The sequence below is a fragment of the Mus caroli genome, unplaced genomic scaffold, assembly GCF_978045245.1.
Source record: "Mus caroli unplaced genomic scaffold, Mus_caroli_1 scaffold_9, whole genome shotgun sequence".
NCBI classification, from domain to species: Eukaryota; Metazoa; Chordata; class Mammalia; order Rodentia; family Muridae; genus Mus; species Mus caroli.
In genome coordinates, this window is record NW_028227264.1 from 93,063,575 (window position 1) to 93,083,955 (window position 20,381).

Genomic DNA, 20,381 nt, shown 5'->3' on the forward strand with positions numbered 1-20,381 from the left:
GTCTTAGACCAGGAACTCAATTGCATTTTCATAATAAGCCATCTTTCATTTCCTTCTAATTAGTTCTTAATCCATTTTCGCCTTGTAGTTCCCTCTCCTGTTTGATGAGGGATCTTAAAAGACAAAAAAGAAAAGAAAAAGACACCATATAAAGTCTCCATCTGTCCATCCCTAACTCTGCGTTCAAGTCTCTTTCCATCAAAAAGAACATGCTCCTACCAATTTTTCTTTTTTTTTTTCTTTTTTTTTTTTTAAAGATTTATTTATTTATTATATGTAAGTACACTGTAGCTGTCTTCAGACACTCCAGAAGAGGGCGCCAGATCTCGTTACGGATGGTTGTGAGCCACCATGTGGTTGCTGGGATTTGAACTCTGGACCTTCGGAAGAGCAGTCGGGTGCTCTTACCCACTGAGCCATCTCACCAGCCCCCCTACCAATTTTTCTTAAACAAGCATTAACTTCTTGAAATTCTCATGTACATTAGGGCAAGATAATTTTTTCTTCTTTCAAAAACAAATATAACCCTGCTGGCCTAGCCCATGTTGTCCCACACTTGTGGCAATCACTGTCCCAGCCCATGAGCTAGGATTATAGACATGAGCCACATCTTCTACTAAGATCCTGATTCCTCCTCTTCTCTTTAATATGCAGTGGGTCACCCCATTGGGTAGGGTACTTCCACTATTTTCTCTTTTTTATATTTGCCTGCCCTTTAGCTATCGCTAAGAAATGTGGAGTTCTCTAAATAGAAAACAAAGTAAGTGCTATGCTAGAGGGGACATCATGGCATGTTTATGGTTTTCTTTTGTATTATTTTATATTTCTCTAGGGTTTTTTTTTTTAAAGGACTGTTCTTTTAATATAAGTGATAATAAAGTAAGTATTTAGAAAGTGAGAAACTAGGAGCTTTGTGATAAGCAGGATCTTTGGAACATCCGTTAAAGCGAGACGTGGGAACAAGCTGCCGGAAGTGGCAGACCTTGTTTGGCGTTAAGCGATGGCATGGCGGCTGTGAGGCCCTTATGGTTCCAGATGGGTCTCCCCAGTGGAGGGAGTCACATCAGCCTTGGGTGTGTTTTTCTTGTCTTTATGGTGATTCTCATCTTCTTGAGCAGAAGCAGGCAATCCTGAGGCAGGAGCCTACATGGAAAGCGATTTACTTTGCTGAGAAGTTTATTGAGTTCCTCTTGACGAGTATCAGCCAGCCCGTGGCGAAAAAGGATCCCTTCCATCTCCCGAAATACATTATCTACCAGCTCAAGAGACTGCAGAATCAAGTAAAACATCGAAGTGGCGAGGTACAGGGATCGGCGGGCTTCGGCCTACGTGCACCTTAGCTTAGACTTACAGCAATGGCTTCCCCACGGAGACCTCAAAAATTAAACTCCCAGCAGGCTGTTTGGTCGGCCTAGGAATCTGTTTGCTTGTACATGCATTTCTCTGAAAGAAGGCACTCGTTTATTCAGCAAACATTTATTGTGTAGTTATGTGCAAGGCACTGTTTTAGGTGTGCACAGTAACATAAGCAGTAGTCCCTGCCCTCTGGTCCCCTCTCAGGAAGGGGACTGGGCACATATGTGGATACCTATCATTCAGCATTATAGGGTTTTCAACAATAAAACCGGGAGGGGCACACGTTAAGCCACTGGTGGTACAAAGTGATTTGAAATGTGTATGTGTATGTTGTCTGCACTTGGAACATTAATTAGGGAATCTGGTCAACAGAAACATTCAAGCCAAAAGATACTATCTTATAATTTTATTCATCTATCTATCTATCTATCTATCTATCTATCTATCTATCTATCTATCTATCTACTGTATATATTTGAATACAATCCAAGGTGTCACTGTAATAATGATCTGACTATAAATTATAATACAAATTCTCCTTGCTACCTGTTCTCAGTGATTTGTCTTTCGAAACATTTAGGGAGCAGATGGGGTGTGACTCAGTGGTAGAACATTTGCTTACCATGCATTAGGTCCTGGGTTCTCTCCACAGCACGAGATGATGGTGATGGTGATGATGATGATGATGATGCTTAAAGAGCTTTCCTCTTGTAACAGTAGAATGGAATTTTGCATTTACTGACAGTGAGCCACCATATAGTGATGGAATGTTTTTTGCTTTTTTTTTTTTTCTTGCGCTCAGGAAAAGCTAATAGACTCTCTTAGTAAAAAGATCAATCAAGTGTATAGAGTCTGCATCGGAGATGCTGAGGTTGGCAGCTTGAATGCAGTTCAAAAACTGGTCAAAGTAGAGTCTCGCCTGGTGGAGCTGAGCGACCTCATTGAATCTATTCCCAGAGAACATGTGGAAGCGATCGAAAGGCTCAAACAGAAGGAGCGACGGCAAAAGTACTATGACAGTCTCCTCAGTATATCGAATGGCTTACGTGGCTGGTTTGCATAAATCCCATCCCACTGTTAGCCGTCTCTATATGGCAAACGTTGCAGGATGGGGATGCAGTGGAGGAGTCGATTCGGCCCTGCCCTCCCTCCCTCCCACAGAGAATGTTCTTAGGAAATAAGTGTTATTGTTTCTACAGGCAATGGGCACTGTGACCCAAACGATCTGGGTAAATACAAGGCTTATCAGAGACAAGTGACCCAATTAGGATGGCTGTGGTGGGAGGAGGAGGGTCTCGAGTCATATGAGCATTTCTCAGAGGCTGTCATGTGCAGAAAGAACTGCACTGTGGTGAAGGGTCTGTTCTTAGATGACCACAGGTGATTTGGTCTATAAAGGAATGGCAACTCTTAGGTGACACTATGAATGTTTAGCTGGCACTCCACCCCCACTCATTTATTTCCACAGACCTCACATGACCGCCATCCCTGAAACCTCACCCCTGCAGATCTCTACAAGTTAAATGGGGATCTTTATAGGCATTTTGTTTGGAACGATTATCACTATAACATGGCTGCTACCACCACATGACATATAGGCAAAGCTGATGAGTCATTACGTCATAGGGACGATGTATCAAATTAACGATGTAAAACCACTGAACATGTCTGAAAGATACTAACCATTAATGTTACATTGCTGATGCATGGAGGATATTCTCTCTCTCTCTCATGTAAAAGTGAGGTGACTCGGACAGCTCTTACAGAACATTGAGCAGACTTAGCCGAGGACAACTCCTTCCAAATGACCTCAGGTTTCTTACAGTACCAGGGAGTGCAATTACAATCTGTTTTCAACAGTAATATGCATTCAATTCCAGTTTTTAAAGGAACTTTTTCTCCAAAGTTTAGAGCAGTGGTTCTAAACCTTCCTAATAGTAATCCAAGCCTTTATAGTTCTTCACATTGTAGTACCAACCCTAAAATTATTTTCACTGCCACTTTATAACTAATTTTGCTAGTTATGAATTATGTAAGTATCTGATATGATGCAGGACATCTGATGGAAAGGTCATTTAACTGTAAAGGAGTCGTGACCCACAGGTTAAGAACTGCTTTGTTTAATGTGAAGACAAACACCCAGTTCTGAACAAAAAGGGTTCAGGAGACACTACCATGCTCTGAAAACACTGGCATGTCGCTATACAGGTCCATAAGGGTCACTCAATGCCTTGTTTGAGCCAATGCTTACCCTAAAAGGCAGAAATGGCTTGTACTGGTCTTAAATTGAAGGCATCATTCAAAACAATCTGAGTAGTTTGTGGCAATCCACTCAGGCGATGTGCACATTTCCCTTAAAGAAACTTTAAAGGCAGGTCAAGGAGGAGGCTGGGAGCTAAGGTGGCTATGGTATAGAAAGTGCTTCAGCGGGAAGAAGGTTTCATCCAAAATGTCGACATTAAATGTCTTGCCAGATGTGGTGGCGCACCCCTTTAATCCCAGCACTTGGGAGGCAGAGGCAGGCAGCTTTCTGAGTTCGAGGCCAGCCTGGTCTAACAAAGTGAGTTCCAGGACAGCCAGGGCTACACAGAGAAACCCTGTCTCGAAAAAACAAAAAGAAAAAAAAAAAAATTAAATGTCTTACCATTGCTTGAATAGTCAAAAGCCATCATCATGGAAATCTTCTATTTGGACAGTTCATTTCCAAACAGTAACAATGTAGACGCTTCACTTTTTATTTCTAGACCTTCTAATAACTTTCTCTTCACCTATGACAGGCTGCGTGAAGAGAAGATAAAGGAAAAGCAGAGACACCAGGAGGAGCGGCTAAAAGCTGCTCTGGAAAGAGCAGTGGCACAACCCAAGAAGAAGGTTTGTCTCCTACACAGTAGGTCCCTGCTCCAGTCCCACACGAGAACTGTCCTCCCGGAAAGGCCACGTCCCTTCTGAGGCTCTCATGATAACACAATATGGTACTTCCCTTATGCACGTGCCTAGGTCACCAAAACTTTACCTGTAACTGAGAAACAGAAAGCAAAGGGAGAGAGCCCTCCATGGGAGGGACAGGTATGAACTACAGGTCTCTGGACCCTCCATGTGCAAACACGTCCAACATCCAAGAACACTCATGTTTAAAAGGGTTTTCTCAAAATTGGCTCCAACCCTCTTGTAACCACGGAAGAAAAATCTGGTAGAGCACTGAGCAATGCAATGTTAGCACCAGACACTGCTTTCTGGGACAACCGTATTTGAGCCACATGCTACTTTGCGACTTTCTGTAAAAGCTAGCTGCTGCCTCCTGTATACTATGAGCAACTTGCCAAGAACGCTGGACATCTACTAGATTATACCAATTCCCTGTAACTGTATTTAGTTCAAACCTTCGATTCACGTGAAAATTCAAGTAAATATTGACATACATATTGAAAGAAGCGTTATGCTAAGGAGGATTATTTTGTTTTTCTCGTTTCAGTTGGGAAGACGACTTATCTACCGTTCGAAACCTCAATCTGCTAACAAACACGAGCTCCTTTTAGTCGGTGATACAAGATCAAAATCACAGGACGAAGAGTATTTTTTTAGTTGAACGGGATCATGAGGATACTTTCTTAGCGAGTTTTATGTGGATGTTGGCTTTCAGTGATGCAATACTGCCCTAAAAATTCCAGGGCCACAGCAGACCTTTAGCTGGAAGTTTACAGGACTAGGAACGGCAACTATTTTCTGCTGTAACTCTTTATTATTCACTAGTACAGGCCATGAGCTAAGCAATACTCACTTTAGATTGTCCCTGTTGGAGACATATATCCAAAGTCAATTTATTGATATAACAGTAGAATGGCCTTCCTCAAAGCATGAGAATTTTAATATTTTCATAAGCAATAAGGAAGTTTACAGCTTTGAATATACATTTTTAAAATGTATTATTCTTAAAACAACTGGACAGGTTTAAAGCTTAAAGACTACGGTCTCAGAACAATCATGCGACTGGCCTTCTTTCACATTAAGCTCCGAAAACCTTTTCAGAAAACTTTCAAGTGAACAAAACCATACATCTTCAGCCTAAATATCAATTTGTATTGTATTTTATCTCCATAATTATTTCAATTTTCATGTTTTGACTTAGCTACAATATACATTATTTAGTCTATGTCAATATAGAAATAATGATTTATTAATACAATATATATTAATACTAAGAAAATGTTTAACTTTATGCACGTTAAAAGTGGTTTGGAAACCTTAAACAACACTGCTGCTTTTATGAGGTCTCAGTTAAACCGGCGGTGGGATTACAAAAAAAAAAAAAAAAAAAAAAGAGTCCCTTGAATAAAACTGGGAGGCTTTTAAAACTTTAGTTCTAAGAATTATCCATCCATTGTTTCAACATTTGCGCTTTGCATATGTCTGCATGTAAATAGTCCACAAGTCAAGTTGAAAAAAAAGAACCCCAAATCTTTATTGTATAGAAATACATATATATATAAAAAAAAATCCACGATGCTATTCTCTCATTTCTCCATCTTCCTCCTCTTCTTCAACGCCTCTTATGTAGAGGACATTATTACACCTGTAACAGAAAACACAGTCCATTTTGAGCTGCACTCAGAGCCCATGCAAGATCAAATCCTCACTGCTCTATCATCAGACTGGACACTGAACTCACAGCTTGCCACTTGTCCTGTTAGTCCTATATAGATGTAGTAAAGACACACCACACACATTTTTACCATCATCACAATTCATCTCTACGACTTAGAATGTAGGTAGTTGCTGATACCAGACAGTGAGTACCAGCCAGACTCAACTAAAATTCAAATTTAAATCCCTATAACCCAGGACACTGATACAGGTTACAGCTGGAGCCAGGAGATGTAGATCAAGAGTAGGAAAACCTCAAATATAAACTGAAATCTTCCAACATGTTAGTGATGTCACAGGCGTCTGAGATCTAGTTGTAGAGTCCTTCCTGTTTAATGTTTAATAGGACTAATGTATTCCAGCAGGCATTTCTGAGGTTAGAACTCCTTTCATACACACAAATAAGTTTGTTACCTTATTAGAACTTCGCCCAGATGTCCAGACAGCGCCCCATCTATGTATTCTTCTGTGTTTGCAAGCTTTAGACAAAAAGAAAGGTATTAGTATAACTGCACAGGAGGGAAGAGTGCAGCATCCCTACTCAGTGAGGACCCAGTGACTGAGACTCCTCCACACCAACAACTCACGCTGCTGGATCCAGAAACAGCAGCTCTAAGATTAGCTTTCCATCACTCTTGTAGCTTTGGATTTCATATATTCATTAAGACATGCATGGGTATAGAACTAATGTATAATAAAGCTCATTTCAAAGTTATTAAGCCTTCTGGATGTTATTTCTATCTGCTATCAAAGTGTCTCAAAGAAGAAAGCTTATTTGAGTAAGTTATAATTCTTAAAATTTTCTGAAAATTCAGCTCCAAAGAGCCAGACATTAACTTTTCTTAGAGTAAAACATTATGAATCATATTAACTTGTTCAAATGGGTGTACAAAAGCTATGGCTAAAATATAGTAGCCAACAACCAAAACAAAAAAGTAAGATTTTTTTTAAAATCTCAGGTACTCAATGGGGATGGGGGTGTAGGGGTGGGGGTGTGTAAATCAAGAATGATCTTTAGGGTTACTTTTGCAAATTCTATTCTAATTTTAAATTAAAAATCTTTAGCTATCATTCTTTTTTTTGGGGGGGGGGGGGTTCGAGACAGGGTTTCTCTGTATAGCCCTCACTGTCCTGGAACTCACTGCCTCCTGAGTGCTGGGATCAAAGGAGTGTGCCACCACGCCCAGCTTTAGCTATCATTCTTACAATTAAAAAAATATCCATCAGTGCTATATGGGGTCACCAAAGGTAGAACAAGAGAAGAGAAGGAAGCGTCTTTCATAAGCAGGCAGTGGACATAGGTAAATGTGGCTGGCATAAAGCATTTAAGACATGCAAGCTGTTTCTCTGTAGGAAAACAAAGCAACCAGAGAACATGTGGTCACTAGAACAAATGTTTGTGAGATGATTTTGTATATAATTCCTATCAGAAGGAATGTAATTGTGTGTGTATGTAGATATTTATGTTTTTGAGACAGGGTTTCTCTGTGTAGCCCTGACTGTCCTAGAACTCACTCTGTAGACAAGGCTGGCCTTGTGCTCAGAGATTAACCTGCCTCTGCTCATAACTGCTGAGATTAATGGTATGCATGGATTAATTATTTTTGACATTTCCTAACACTTAAATGGCTTCTAAGTTGTATCTATACTAATGCCCCAAAGTTTAGAGCTTACAAAATTCAAAAGCCTCACTACTGTTGAAAGGCTTACAGTGATTGCCATCCCACCTTTTATTCTGGCCTTCTGTCTGTACCTCAAATACCCAAGCACCCCCACGCGCACCTCCCGTGGACAGAAGCTTTGCATCTGCTGCTCCTTCCAACAGCTATGATTTTGTCCCAGATGCCAAAGGTCTCTCTGGAGGCGAGGCTGTTCAGTACTGCACACTCATAACCCTGGTTTTGCTTTACCGCCATGCTGTGCATCACTCCTACTCATCTCCCACCACTGGAACAAGCTCAACGACATGGACTTTGTTTTGCTCACTGTTATATTCATGGTACCAAACAGACAACCAATACCTTTTGGCTGACTGAAGCAACTCAGAAACCGGGCTCACTCAGGTACATTTTATACCTCGGGACACTACATTAACTGCAAGATCAACTATTAGGTGGTTCATTTTTTTCAGCAGGGTTTCATGTATTCCAGGCTGGCCTGCAACTCCCTGTGAAATGGGGGTGATGTTTTAATTTCTGATCCTCCTGCCTCTATCCCAGGAATGACAGAATCACAGGCCTTCATCACCACACCAAGTGACAGGGGTGAAACAAAACTTTAATCAAACATTCTGGGGTTTTTTCAGTGTATTCATAACATTGAACTCTCTTTTTTTTTTTTTTTTTTTTTTTGGTTTTTCGAGACAGGGTTTCTCTGTGTAGCCCTGGCTGTCCTGGAACTCACTCTGTAGACCAGGCTGGCCTCGAACTCAGAAATCCGCCTGCCTCTGCCTCCCGAGTGCTGGGATTAAAGGCATGCGCCACCACGCCCGGCGTGAACTCTCATTTCTAATCCCACAATATATTCACCACTGCAGGCATACTTTCCAGACTTTTCTACAGCTTTTGTAAATAACTCGTTTCAAGAATTTTCCAGACCAAATCTCTCTGTATTCTTGTTAGCTGGATTTCTAGTTAATATATCCACTTAAATAACCCTTAAAATCTGGCCAGAAACTACAATTAAACACACACACACACACACACACACACACAAATCAAAAACAGGCAAAATGGCACACGCCTTTAATCCCACCACCTAGGAGGCAGAGGCAGGCAGATCTCTGAGCTAGGCCAGCCTGGACTACATAGCATGATACAGGCCAGCCAGGGCTACATAATGAGACCTTGTCTTAAAAAATACAAGTAAATAAATAGATGAAGGATGTGAGTAACACATTTCTCCAAAGATGAAAGCACATGGTTAATACACACATGAAAAGGTGCCCAATGTCACTGGGAAAATGCAAACCAAGAGGAGATACTATTTCAGATCAGGAGAATAATATTTATACATTAAAAAGAGGAACCTCGTAGAAAACAAGTGCTAGTGCAGATGTGGAAAACTGAAACTCTTGGGTACCATCTGAAGGAATCAAAACCACACAGCTGCTATGTAAAACAATACTCAAAAACAGTGAGCCATAATCCCACTCAAGTGTATATACTCCAAAGAGTTAAAAGTAGACTTGGAAAAATGCTCGTTTGAGGCCGGAGAGTTGGCCAGAGGTTAAGAACACTGGCAGCTTTTCCAGAAGACCTGGGTTCAATTCCCAGCATCCTCATGGTGCCCACGGCATCCATAACTGCAGTTCCAGGGTACTGACGGATGCCCTTTTCTGACTTTGATGGGCAGCAGGCATACACATAGTACACTGGCAAGACATCCGTAAAACAAAATTAAAAACTAGAAATCCAAATGAATGAGCAGGTTGAGAATGTAGCTTAGTGTCAGACTGCTGGTACAACATGTACAAAGGTCTGGGCTTGATCTCTACAAGAAACTGGACAGATGGGGCTGGAGAGATGGCTCAGCAGTTAAGAGTCACTGCTCTTCCAGAGACCCTGAGTTCAATTCTCAGCAACCACATGGTAGCTCACAACCATTTGTAATGGAATCCAATTCCCTCTTCTGGTGTGTCTTAAGAGAGTCACAGTGTACTCACAATAAAATGTTTTTAAAAAAAAACAAACATAACAGACTGTAAAAATGCGTTATACTTATATAATGGGATATTATTCGGTCCTGAAAAGCAGGAACTTCTGATGCTTTAAAATATCAGTGAATCCTGAAGCTATAATCAAACCAGACAAAAGGACAAAAAGCCTACCCCAGGGCATTTATGGGGCTTTGTTTCAGGGCCTCTAGAGGACCAAGGGTGTTGGAGCACCTTGTTTCAAATAGCTGAGTATCTGCATAGAACCTAATGTCCTTCTAATTTCTAGACTATTCATAACCTAGTACAGTGGAGAAAACAAAAGGACTGTGTACCTCAAACATAGATATAATTTCTCTTAAGAATTTTTGATCTGAAGTTAGCTGACTTTATAATACATTCCACTTACATGAGGTACCACGACAAACTCAGAGAGACAGTCTCACTCTTAATCAAAGGGCTGGACTACAGGTGGTCCAGGTAACAGAGAACTATTTAATGGGTAGAGTTCCATTTGAGTACTAATGCCACTGCATTATAGCGCTAATCGCCTATACAGACACGTCTTAGAAAAAGACAGGCTGAATCATTGTTTTCTGTAATAAACTAGTTTTCCCTTCTGGTATTAGAGACCAAATGTCAAAGCTCTGTGTTCTGGTATAAGCACTCCTAAGAACATCATGGTTCAACATCCTCCCTGGTTCATACTTTAATCTTGACTCCACTTTCTATTGTCAATCTGTGTGCATTCCCACCAGTCTCAGTAAACCTTTGAGGAGTATGGTGACACAGTAGAAACCTGGTTTCCAGCTCCTCATCCATGCCCCTCCACCTCAGCTTACCTGCATGTTCATGTAGCCATCCACGGAGACCAGGTAGCCCTTGTACTCCATGCCCCACTTCAGTTTCACCATCACTGGCTTCCCTGTCAGTCCATTGAGGAAAGGCTTGGGGTTGAGGGGTAGACTCTGTATAAAAACCAAGGGCAACACTTAATAAGTTTTGCTTAGCTCAGCTTCTACCACCCACTCTCCACCGAGACACCAGTCAAGACTTTATGACACAGGGTAAACTCCGATTCACTATCACTTTATAATTTGCTGGAAGGTGTCTGAGAGAAATTTAAGTACCCGTTTAGTCAACTTCATAGTCCACTGACGGAAACGAAAATATGAATTATGCAATTAAATGTCAAGTGACAGATGGGAGTGGGGCAAGTGTGTAGCACAATGGCAGGGCACTGCCCTAGGATACTTAGGTCACTGGTTCGATTCTGAGCACTGCCGAATGGACAAAGGCCCCAAATACCTACATTATCCAAGCTCTAAAGGAATCAAAATAAAGATACAGGGTGGTCTCTGCAGACATTAAAAACAAACAAACAAACAAAAACAGCTCAGTATCATCGGTGAGAGGGCCTCTTAATGCTAAATCAAGTTTATTCTGCAAGAAGTATTATTCCCTTTAAATTCATAACCACCCCCATACTCCAATCTACTCACACACCATCCCAAAGGATCTTGGAGGGCACAGGGTCTAAATGAGTAGCCGATTTACGCTGCCTATAATTTATCATCCACAAACCACTTATCAAGTCATGTACTATCCTGACTTAAAAGAATGCTCAAATGGTCTCTAACTGCACTTGACAGAGCCTCATACTTCCTAGGAGGCGTTAAGGTCCCAGGCTGTATTTCAAAACCATTATTCTTGTAAGCAGCGGCCAATTCTTGTCAATTCCAACTGGCCAAACCTGCTTTCTACTTGGAACTCGCGCAAGAAATACTCTTCCACCTGCTCTGTGACCTGGATGTCTGGTTATGTGACACCTTCTGGAGAAGAGCGCTCCTCCACAGCGTTATAACTTAGCAGTGCGCCTCTCAGAGCATCCTGTCAGCTCCCTGCTTAACAATCACCGCTACTTGTAATTGCTTATTTTGTTGTTATTATTTGACGGCTGCCTACCTCGCACTCCTGAGAAAACGCAGAGTCTACCTTAGCACCCCATCTTCCTGGCGCCTAAGATCAGTATTAAATGAGTGGAAGGGTAGCCGGGGTTTTCTGCACCAGAGGACAATCTGCTAAAATTGTCAACAGCAAGGAATAAATGGCGCACTGCGCAGCGTGCTAGGTAGAAAAGGAAAACTCGCTTCGGTTTACCCCTACTCTGTGAGCTCAAACTAGGCTACACCTCAGGCTCCGGGACAAACAACACGCGGAAAGGCGGCTGGGGATCTCGGGGAGGGGAAGGGCTCCCGCGCGCGCGCCGCCAAGGCCTCCGACGTCGGGAGCAGGAGCGAGCGGCCAGCCGCGCGGCGCCTCGTGGGGATGAATGGGAGGCGCAGGGGGCGGCGGGCCCCGCGAGGCCGCCCGTCCTCCAGCCCCCGCGGCGCTCATCGTCCTTACCATCGCGACCACCGGCGAGCGCTGCACCCCGCTAGCCGCCGACTCCGCCGCTGCCCGCCCCTCGTGACCGGAGCGGCTGCCGCTACACCCAAGCGACCCGCGCTAAAAGAAATGGCCGCCAAAAGGCGGCCTGACCTTTCACCTCCCGCCGCCTTGTCTCGGCTTCTGTGATTGGTCACCAAAGACGTGTTTACTGATTGGAGGGGATGGCGGTACTGTTTCCTAGCAACCAGGTAGGCGTGTGTTTGTGTCCACTGCGCAAGTTCCAAGTGGGAACAATTGAGTGACCCCAAAGTCCTCGCTTCAGGACAAGGGGAAGCTAAATGCCCTGGCGAACGGACTTGGTTTCTTTAGCTAAAGAAGGTTTACTCTGTCCTTCAGCTGAAAGAACGAGATCGGGTTCTGCAGGTCTCTGCTCATCCTCCCATAGATCCAGCACTTGGGGAACACCTCTGGCACGGCCCCCCTTTTATGGGACTGTTCTTTATTATAGAATGTCCGTCCACTTGCCGGTTTTTAAAGGAAGCTGGGGAAGCAAGACTACGTGAGTGCTAGTGAAAAGCACTCAAGTGGGGCTTTACAACAGTTGAAACAAGGTCAAGTTAAGTCTCGGATAATGTGGTGGCCTCTTGTCGTTCTGATATCTAAGCATTCCCAGAACCAGAGGCCAGAGGAGGTCCGTTTACGTGTGTTTGTGAATAGGATGTGTGGAATTATTGACGCTACCACAGGTTAATCGCTCTGATGGAAAGTTATCGATCAGAACCCCGTTTAATTTCCCCATAATCTCAACATTTCAGATATCGCTTCACCTGTGATATGAAACCCGTGTAAAAAGAGTACTTTTTTTCTTTTTCGGGAGATCTAACCCTATATGAACCTGAACGGTTTTTTGTTTGTTTGTTTGTTTGTTTTGTTTTGTTTTGTTTTGTTTTGTTTTTTGGCATGGATTCCCCAAGTAACTCGAGATTTGAGATTGGCCCAGGCCTAAAGACTGTCGTTTATATTATTAAAGTATGCCAACACGTTTTGGGGGTGTTGGCTCAATGGAGGAGAGCGCTTCTCGCTCGTGCAAAGACCTGGGTTTGAATCCCATCCCCACATGGTGAATCACAACCATCCAAAGTTTCATGTGCTGGGGACCCATCTCTCTCTTTTGGCTTCTGTGGGCACCAGGCCCTCCCGCGGTGCACATGCGCACATGCAGACAAAACATGATAAAGAAAAATTTTAAAATGATGCTGCTAATCTCAGATACATTTTGATCAGACCGCAATCTTAGCTCGGATTTTTTTCCCCATGGTAATGGAAGAATAATTACTGGTCTTGACACTCAAATATGCTCTACTTATTCAGTCAGCATTGACAAATTCATAAATCTTAAACTCACAATCCTGGGGATACCTAGTCCAACTTCTAATTTAATACTGTATGTGATGAAATACCGGGAATTAGACAGATTCATGTTAGTATTTTTCTCCTTGTATTGAGCTATCTTCTGTATTCAGCAAAAGACCAAGAGTAAAATGCACAAGGAGAGATAAGTAATAAAACCAAGACAGACTGAACATTTGTCTCCCAGGTTATGGGAGAAACCAAAGTTACAAGACTGGAGGATGTACCAGTTAGAAGTTTCAAATTTTCTACGCTATTTCTACAAGTCCAAGCACCCAGAAGAAGTGGTGTTTCAGTTCCTCTGACCTGTAGTTCCTCAACGTCTAAGCCCCATCATCTTTAGAAAACAGACTCTAAAGCACAGATCTCAACCTGTAACAGGTCACCACCCCTGGGGGGCAGGGGGTTTGAGTAGCCCTTTCCCAGGGGTCATGTATCAGATATCCTGCATATGAGATATTCACAACAATAGCAAGATTACAGCTATGGGGTGAGCAACAAAAATAATTTTATGGCTGGGGGTCTCCACAACATGAGGAACTGTCTTAAAGGGTCGCAGCAATTTGGAAGGTTGAGAACCACTACTCTAAAGAATGATTTCAATGAGAACACTTTATGGGCAGACAGAATCTTGGGGTGGCGAATGAGGCATAAAGACAAGGGAGACGAAGGAGACACATATGCTAAAGGTTTATGGTTTTGAGTCTGTCGGTGCTTCTTCACAGAGACAAAACTAGTTGCATAGTACTATGTGACCATAGTACAGGCTTTGTGGAAATAGGCAGTGGAGAACATCAGAGAGAGAGAGAGAGAGAGAGAGAGAGAGAGAGAGAGAGAGAGAGAGATTGGGGGGTTTCTTTGCCTGCACATCAGTCCCCTCCTGCCTCCTAATGTCCCCTGGAGAGTTCCCACCTCCTTACTAAGGTGGCAACTCGAAAATCAGATCCCAGTTTAACAGTTTAACTGGAGTGCCTAGATGTGGCAGAAGAAGCCTCTGGGGTCAGGTTCAGGTGGCAGAACTTGAGACCACACTGAATAAGCCCGTCACTGTAGAGGATTCGGGCTGTCCCATTTGTAACCAAGATCTAGGAGCCAGACAAAACTGAGAAGACCTGAGGTAACACATAAACTGTGCTTATATGCAAAGGTCATAGAAAAAGCAGTGTATGAGGGAGCAGAAGATGATTTGAAAGAACACCGTTATAAGGTACTTAATAGGACATGAGACTGTCGCTGTGGCTTTTAAACTTTTAAAGCACAGAGCACGTGTTTCTTTTGGCTCCCAGCTTTCAGGATTTCAGTCCACAATCAGCCTGTTTCGTCCCTTTTGGCCTTTGCCGTAAGGCAGAACTTCATGATGCCAAGAGTGTATGGTGAAAGACCATCTCATGCCAGCCATGAAGCTGAGAGATTATAGACGGTGCTAGGGACAAAATACACTATTCCAAGGCATGACCTCAAGGATCTAGTTCCTGTACGTAGAGCCCCTGACCAGCATGATCAGCAGCGCCACTTCAAGTAGTAGCTTCCCACACTGGGCCATCTCCTGAGCACATACCTTGCCTGTCCTGCTCAAGTGCTGGGATCCCATAGTGGACTGGGCTGCCTCCTGGGAGCCCATTCAGCTGTGAGGTCACCACCTCTGCTGGGCGGTGGTGGCTCACACCTTTAATCCCAGCACTTGGGAGGCAGAGGCAGGCAGATTTCTGAGTTCGAGGCCAGCCTGGTCTACAGGACAGCCAGGGCTATACAGAGAAACCCTGTCTTGAGGAAAAAAACAAACAAACAAAAAACCGCCCCCAAACCAGATGAGCACCCTCCCTCGCTATCCAGTCACCTCTCCGTAGCGCCACCAGCTGGATGTGTGAGCACCAGTCTGAGCCATCTTCCAGTTTGAGGTGGTAGAGAGCATTCTGGTTTTGACTCACATTCGCCCAATGACTAACGATGCTGCGTCCCTTCTTGTGTTTGCTGGCCATTGGTACAGTGGTTCTCTGAAGAAATACCCACTCAAGTCTTGCATACATTTTTGTATGCTGTGTCTCTGGAACCCTTAAAGATACTGGTTAGTAAACTAAAAACTAAGAAGTCATCTCACTCCTCAAAATCTCATTTGATTCACTCACAGAGTGGAAAGGTTAGACTAGATCATGGTTTTCAACCTTTTTGTATTATTTTGCGCAAAGTAGTTATGTATTTGTGTGTGTGTACCCATGGTGTGTATCCGTGTGTATGTACCCATGTGTGTGTACCCATGTGTGTATGTACACATGTGTGTTATGGGTTTAGAGATATGTTTGTGTAGTGTGTATATGATTCTGTGTTATGGGTTTAGGTGTTTGTGTATGTGTGTGTATGTATTATGGGTTTAGGTGTGTGTATGTGTGTTATGGGATTAGGTGTGTGTGTGTGTTATGGGCTGAGGTACATGTGTATATGTGGGTACCAGTACACACATATGGAGACAAGAAAAAGGTCATTTGGGAATACTGCTCTGTCACTCTCTACCTATTCCTTTGAGACAGAGTCCCTCACTGAGCTGGGAGCTAGGCTAGGGGGCCAGGAAGATGCAGTGGTCCTCCAGTTTCCGCAGCCCTGGGGTTACAGGCATGTACAGCCATACCTGGCTTTTCACATGGGTGCTGAAGATTTCTGGTGAGCCCTCCCAGTCTCCCCCTAAAGATTCTTATTGTGAGTGTTGTGCACTGTTTAACAGTGTCCCCAACCTCTGTTTAGTAGTCGCTAGCAGCAACTTCTTTCCCTCTTGCAAAAAAACAGACGCCAGGTATTTCCTATAGGATTCAGTTGTCTTAACACAGACAGGAGATTTTTTTTATAACAAAGACCCTGAGCCTGAATCACTTTGCTGGTAGTATTGAAGCTTCAAAACTATTTTCATCCTTAACAAGCAAAAAGCTTGCACACCGTGCATTTATTTTAATAGAGACTATATACACTCCTGATGCTTCTTTGCTTTTTATTGGAATAAAAACTATAGGTCTGGTCAGAAGTTTTGAGTAGCACTTATCTGATTTATAGAAACGGGAGAACAAATTACCAATAAATTGTTTTTATTTTCTAAGTTACAGATTGAGTTTAGGAAGACGATGATAACTAACACAAATCTTTGGTAGTAAAGAGATCCTGAACCACTTAGCTGATAAACCGACCTTAAATTCAGTTGGGTTCTTTGTCGTGTTTCCACACGGTGGCGGTGCTGAGTTTGGAGTAAAATGATACTGGGTATCGGTTAAGTACCCACCCAACTGAGAACCTGCGGTGCGCAGCTGCATCGTGTGAGTTCTCCCACAATGCCCCGCACCACACGGTCTCCTCACCTCAAGTGTCTCCAGGGAATACAATTTTCAAAACTGAAGCTTTCTACTCTAGTTCTTCATCTTCACCTCTTGCCGCAGCTCTCTATCATCTTCCGGACTACAAAACAAAACGAGGATGGAGGTCCGGATGTTGGTGCTTAGTAGTCCCGCTGGCCACCCAATGCCAGCATCCTGAACCGAGCTGTTCCTCCCGCCGACCTGAACAGTCTGCTCTCTGACCACAAGCCCTTCTCTTAGTACACCTCCACCTCACGATATTCTCTCCATCTAGCGATCCCTTCCTCGCCCCGATTTCCTTGCCTGGGAAATTCGTCCCATTTTTATCTCCATTGTTTTGTTTCTATGAGCCACCTCACCTCTGGGATTCCAAACATGAGCCGCCCACCGCCTAGCTTTTGCATGTGGGCTCTGGACATCAAACTCTGGGCTTCAAGTTTGTGAGGCACTTTACCAACTGCACTCTCTAGTCCCACCAAGGGACATTATCTCTCTGAACTGGCATGAATTCTCAGTCTTGAATTCTGTTATTCCAGCACTACACAATCACAATGTGTCTTGTTTTAACACTGAACTCCACTTCGGAGATTTTGTTAATGTACTCCTTTGTGCCTGGTACTAGACAATCCCCAACACATAGCAGAATATTCTCCCCACCTGTACCGGCTATTTTTGTGTCAACTTGACACAGCTGGAGTTATCACAGAGAAAGGAGCTTCAGTTGAGGAGATGCCTCCATGAGATCCAACTGTAAGGCATTTTCTCAATTAGTGATCAAGGGGGAAAGGCCCCTTGTGGGTGGGACCATCCCTGGGCTGGTAGTCTCGGTTCTATAAGCGAGTAGGCTGAGCAAGCCAGAGGAGGCAAGCCAGTAAAGAACATCCCTCCATGGCCTCTGTATCAGCTCCTGCTTCCTGACCTGCTTGAGTTCCAGTCCTGACTTCCTTTGGTGATGAACAGCAGCATGGAAGTGTAAGCTGAATAAACCCTTTCCTCCCCAACTTGCTTCTTGGTCATGATGTTTGTGCAGGAATAGAAACCCTGACTAAGACACCACCCCACCCCCAATCCTAGCTCTCTTCTCTCTTTGTACATATCCCAGAATGGCATCAAATTCTTGCCTTGGCCTTCCAGGTGCTAGATTACACTTCCTCCCGTGGTATAGCCATATTTTAATGGATAATACTTATATTAGGATAATACCTTACTTGTTGAACATTCAGGTTGTGTCTTGTTTTACCACTTTCAATACGAGTCTGGAAATATTAAATACGTGTGCATTTGTTTCCTATTCCTCCATCCACATCTGTGAGTCTTTCAGAAGCATGCATACACCTCTGTTCTATTGAAGGTGGATGAATGTCATGGTTAAGTGTAGGATCCCAGATCCATGGCTCTGAGCTTTCTGAGTTCCTCATTCATAAAAATAGGCTAGCAACACTTTCTCTCTCCCAAAGTCTAAAGCAGTAGTCCTCGGCCTTTTTAATGCTGGGACCCTTTAATGCATTTCCTCATGTTGTGGCGACCCCCCCAACCATGAAATTATTTTTGTTGCTACTTCATAACTGTAATTATGCTACTCTTATGAATTGTAATGTAAATATCTGATGTGCAGGATATCTGATATGTGACCCTGTGGAGTTGTAATCCACAGGTTTTGAACCACAGGTCTAGACAGATTTAGTCAGCTGAAGCATATTTATTTATCATTTACTTGGGTTTTTTTTTCAAGCCAGAGTTTCTCTGTGTAGTGTGTGTTTACTTGCTTGCTTGTTCGTTTGTTATTTCAAGACAGGGTTTCTCTGTGTAACCTTGGCTCTATGCAAACTCACTCTGTAGATTAGGCTGGCCTTGAAACTCACCTGCCTCTGCCGCCTCCCAAGTGCTGGGATTAAAGGTGTATAAGCATTAATGTTTTAAAACACTAAAAGAAGCTGTTTTTCTTCTTCAATTCTTTATTCAACACGTGTTATTCCCGCAGTGCCATCTGCCTTGTCCCTGTCATTTTAAGGGCTATACATAAAAGTTCCAAGAGGAAGGAATGACACATGAACTGTTTCCTGGTGCACGTTGACTGATTGTGACAAGACAAACAGGAATGTCTGCTGAATGACCCTTCTAGATCCCTGTGGGTGTCTTGGCAACGAGCTGGCCAGGCCTGGTGGCTTCTTCTTGCCTCTCTCCAAGGACTTGCAGTTCTGGGCAGCTGTTGTTCCCTGCACTGGAATGTGACCTCCTCGATGAGTAACTGGTACCCATGTGCGGACTGATCTCCCTCCATACACAAGACTCTTCCCGCTTTGAGTCTTTGAAGTTCAGGCCACCCCCAGGCAAATGTAACATGAAGGTGCCAGGCCTATGGAGGACTTGTCTGTTTATTCCTGCCAGGTTTGTGTGGCCCTCTGCTCAGCTGGGGGCTAGCCAAGGTAATGTTACACCTTACCAATATGGAGTCAATGGATAAACATGTAAAAAGAAAAAAAAAGAGTAAGTAGGCTCAGCTTTGATTTCGAGTGTTCTAGAGACACGATAAAGAGTAAATGTATAAGTGGAAAAAGGAAAACATTTCCATCTTAATAATAGGTTTCATCCTACAACAAAATAAATCTATTCACGGCTGAATTAAAAGTATAAAGGCAGGTTTATTGGGGGTAGCTCTCAGGTGGGTTCATTGGTTCCAAGGAACAGGACTAGGGAAATTGCCATGGGGGGCATGCACACAGAGAAGGGAGAGAGAGAGAGAGAGAGAGAGAGAGAGAGAGAGAGAGAGAGAGAGAGAGAAAGAGAGAGATGTTTGGATTATATAGGGAAGAGGCTCTGGAAAAGGGGAAGCCCAGCCTTGGACTGGAAAGTTCAGCATAGAGAGTGGGCTGTGCCAGCCATGCCTTGTAACAGGTGGGGACTGAGGGATGTTGGGAGAACCTGGAGGCCAGGTCCGCATTAATATATTAAATAGGCACCTCAGCTGCTTGTCTGAAGCCCCAACACTTGGCACATCTCTTCTTGCAATCCAGTGGCTTAAGGACAGGTGCTGCAATTTGCTGGACACTACAGTCATTTGCTGTGTAGCTGTCATCCTGATTTAGATTTCCACGACATTTTCAGAGGATGGGGACCTTTTAGGCTTTACCTACAGTAAACTAAACACCCATCCCTTGGAAAAGGAATAAAGTAACATTCATAGATGTGTCATTATTTTTATTTTAAACTCATTTCAAACTTATAATAATGTTGCAGGTATAGTACCTAAAACCTTTATTTGTCCTGAGCCATTTAAGAATAAGAAGCCGGTGGGATGCTCTGCTGTGACTTTAATTTTTTCAAATCCTATTTTTAATGGTGGTTCTTAAACACTGATGTGGGACTGGGGACTGAACTTTGACTTCTAAAAGAGCAGTTAAGTATGGGGAATAAGGAGATGGCTGAAGTGTTGTAAGCACTGGCCGTCCTTCCAGAGGACCCAGGTTCGAGTCCCACCCAGTTCCTATGAGAACAGGAGCTGCCCCATCAGAGGCTGCGGCTAAACCAAGACAGATGAGGGCGTGCCTGGTGACTCATTGTTCATTGGATGAGGCATTGGTCATTTTCCGAAG

General features: G+C 43.4%; 2 protein-coding genes across 4 annotated transcripts in view; one reads left to right on the forward strand and one right to left on the reverse strand.

Moving 5' to 3' along the window:
• Ccdc38 (coiled-coil domain containing 38) overlaps window positions 1-4,998 on the forward strand; it is a 43,158-nt gene extending 38,160 nt beyond the window's left edge. For 2 of the 3 annotated variants that reach the window (XM_021174676.3, XM_021174678.3), the window contains 4 exons: window positions 1,119-1,301; window positions 2,159-2,364; window positions 4,134-4,227; window positions 4,829-4,998. In XM_021174676.3, the coding sequence (XP_021030335.1) occupies window positions 1,119-1,301; window positions 2,159-2,364; window positions 4,134-4,227; window positions 4,829-4,942 (597 nt within the window). In that variant the 3' untranslated portion in view covers window positions 4,943-4,998. The remainder of the gene's footprint in view (window positions 1-1,118; window positions 1,302-2,158; window positions 2,365-4,133; window positions 4,228-4,828) is intronic. The other variant, XM_021174677.3, reaches the window with a different exon arrangement.
• Window positions 4,999-5,790: 792 nt separating this feature from the next.
• On the reverse strand, window positions 5,791-12,197 carry Snrpf (small nuclear ribonucleoprotein polypeptide F). Its single transcript, XM_021174681.2, has 4 exons — window positions 12,059-12,197; window positions 10,495-10,620; window positions 6,412-6,476; window positions 5,791-5,926 (listed from the first exon to the last, which is right to left on the reverse strand). The coding sequence occupies exons 1-4, from the start codon at window positions 12,059-12,061 to the stop codon at window positions 5,860-5,862; spliced, it is 261 nt and encodes an 86-aa protein (XP_021030340.1). The 5' UTR covers window positions 12,062-12,197; the 3' UTR covers window positions 5,791-5,859.
• Window positions 12,198-20,381: the final 8,184 nt, after the last annotated feature.

Excerpts from the sequence above, each read along its gene's own strand:
- Snrpf (XM_021174681.2), bottom strand. Across the intron at positions 6,477-10,494 it reads ATGGCTACATGAACATGCAG|CTTGCAAACACAGAAGAATA; the intron begins GTAAGCTGAGGT and ends TTTTGTCTAAAG. Across the intron at positions 5,927-6,411 it reads CTGGGCGAAGTTCTAATAAG|GTGTAATAATGTCCTCTACA; the intron begins GTAACAAACTTA and ends TTTCTGTTACAG.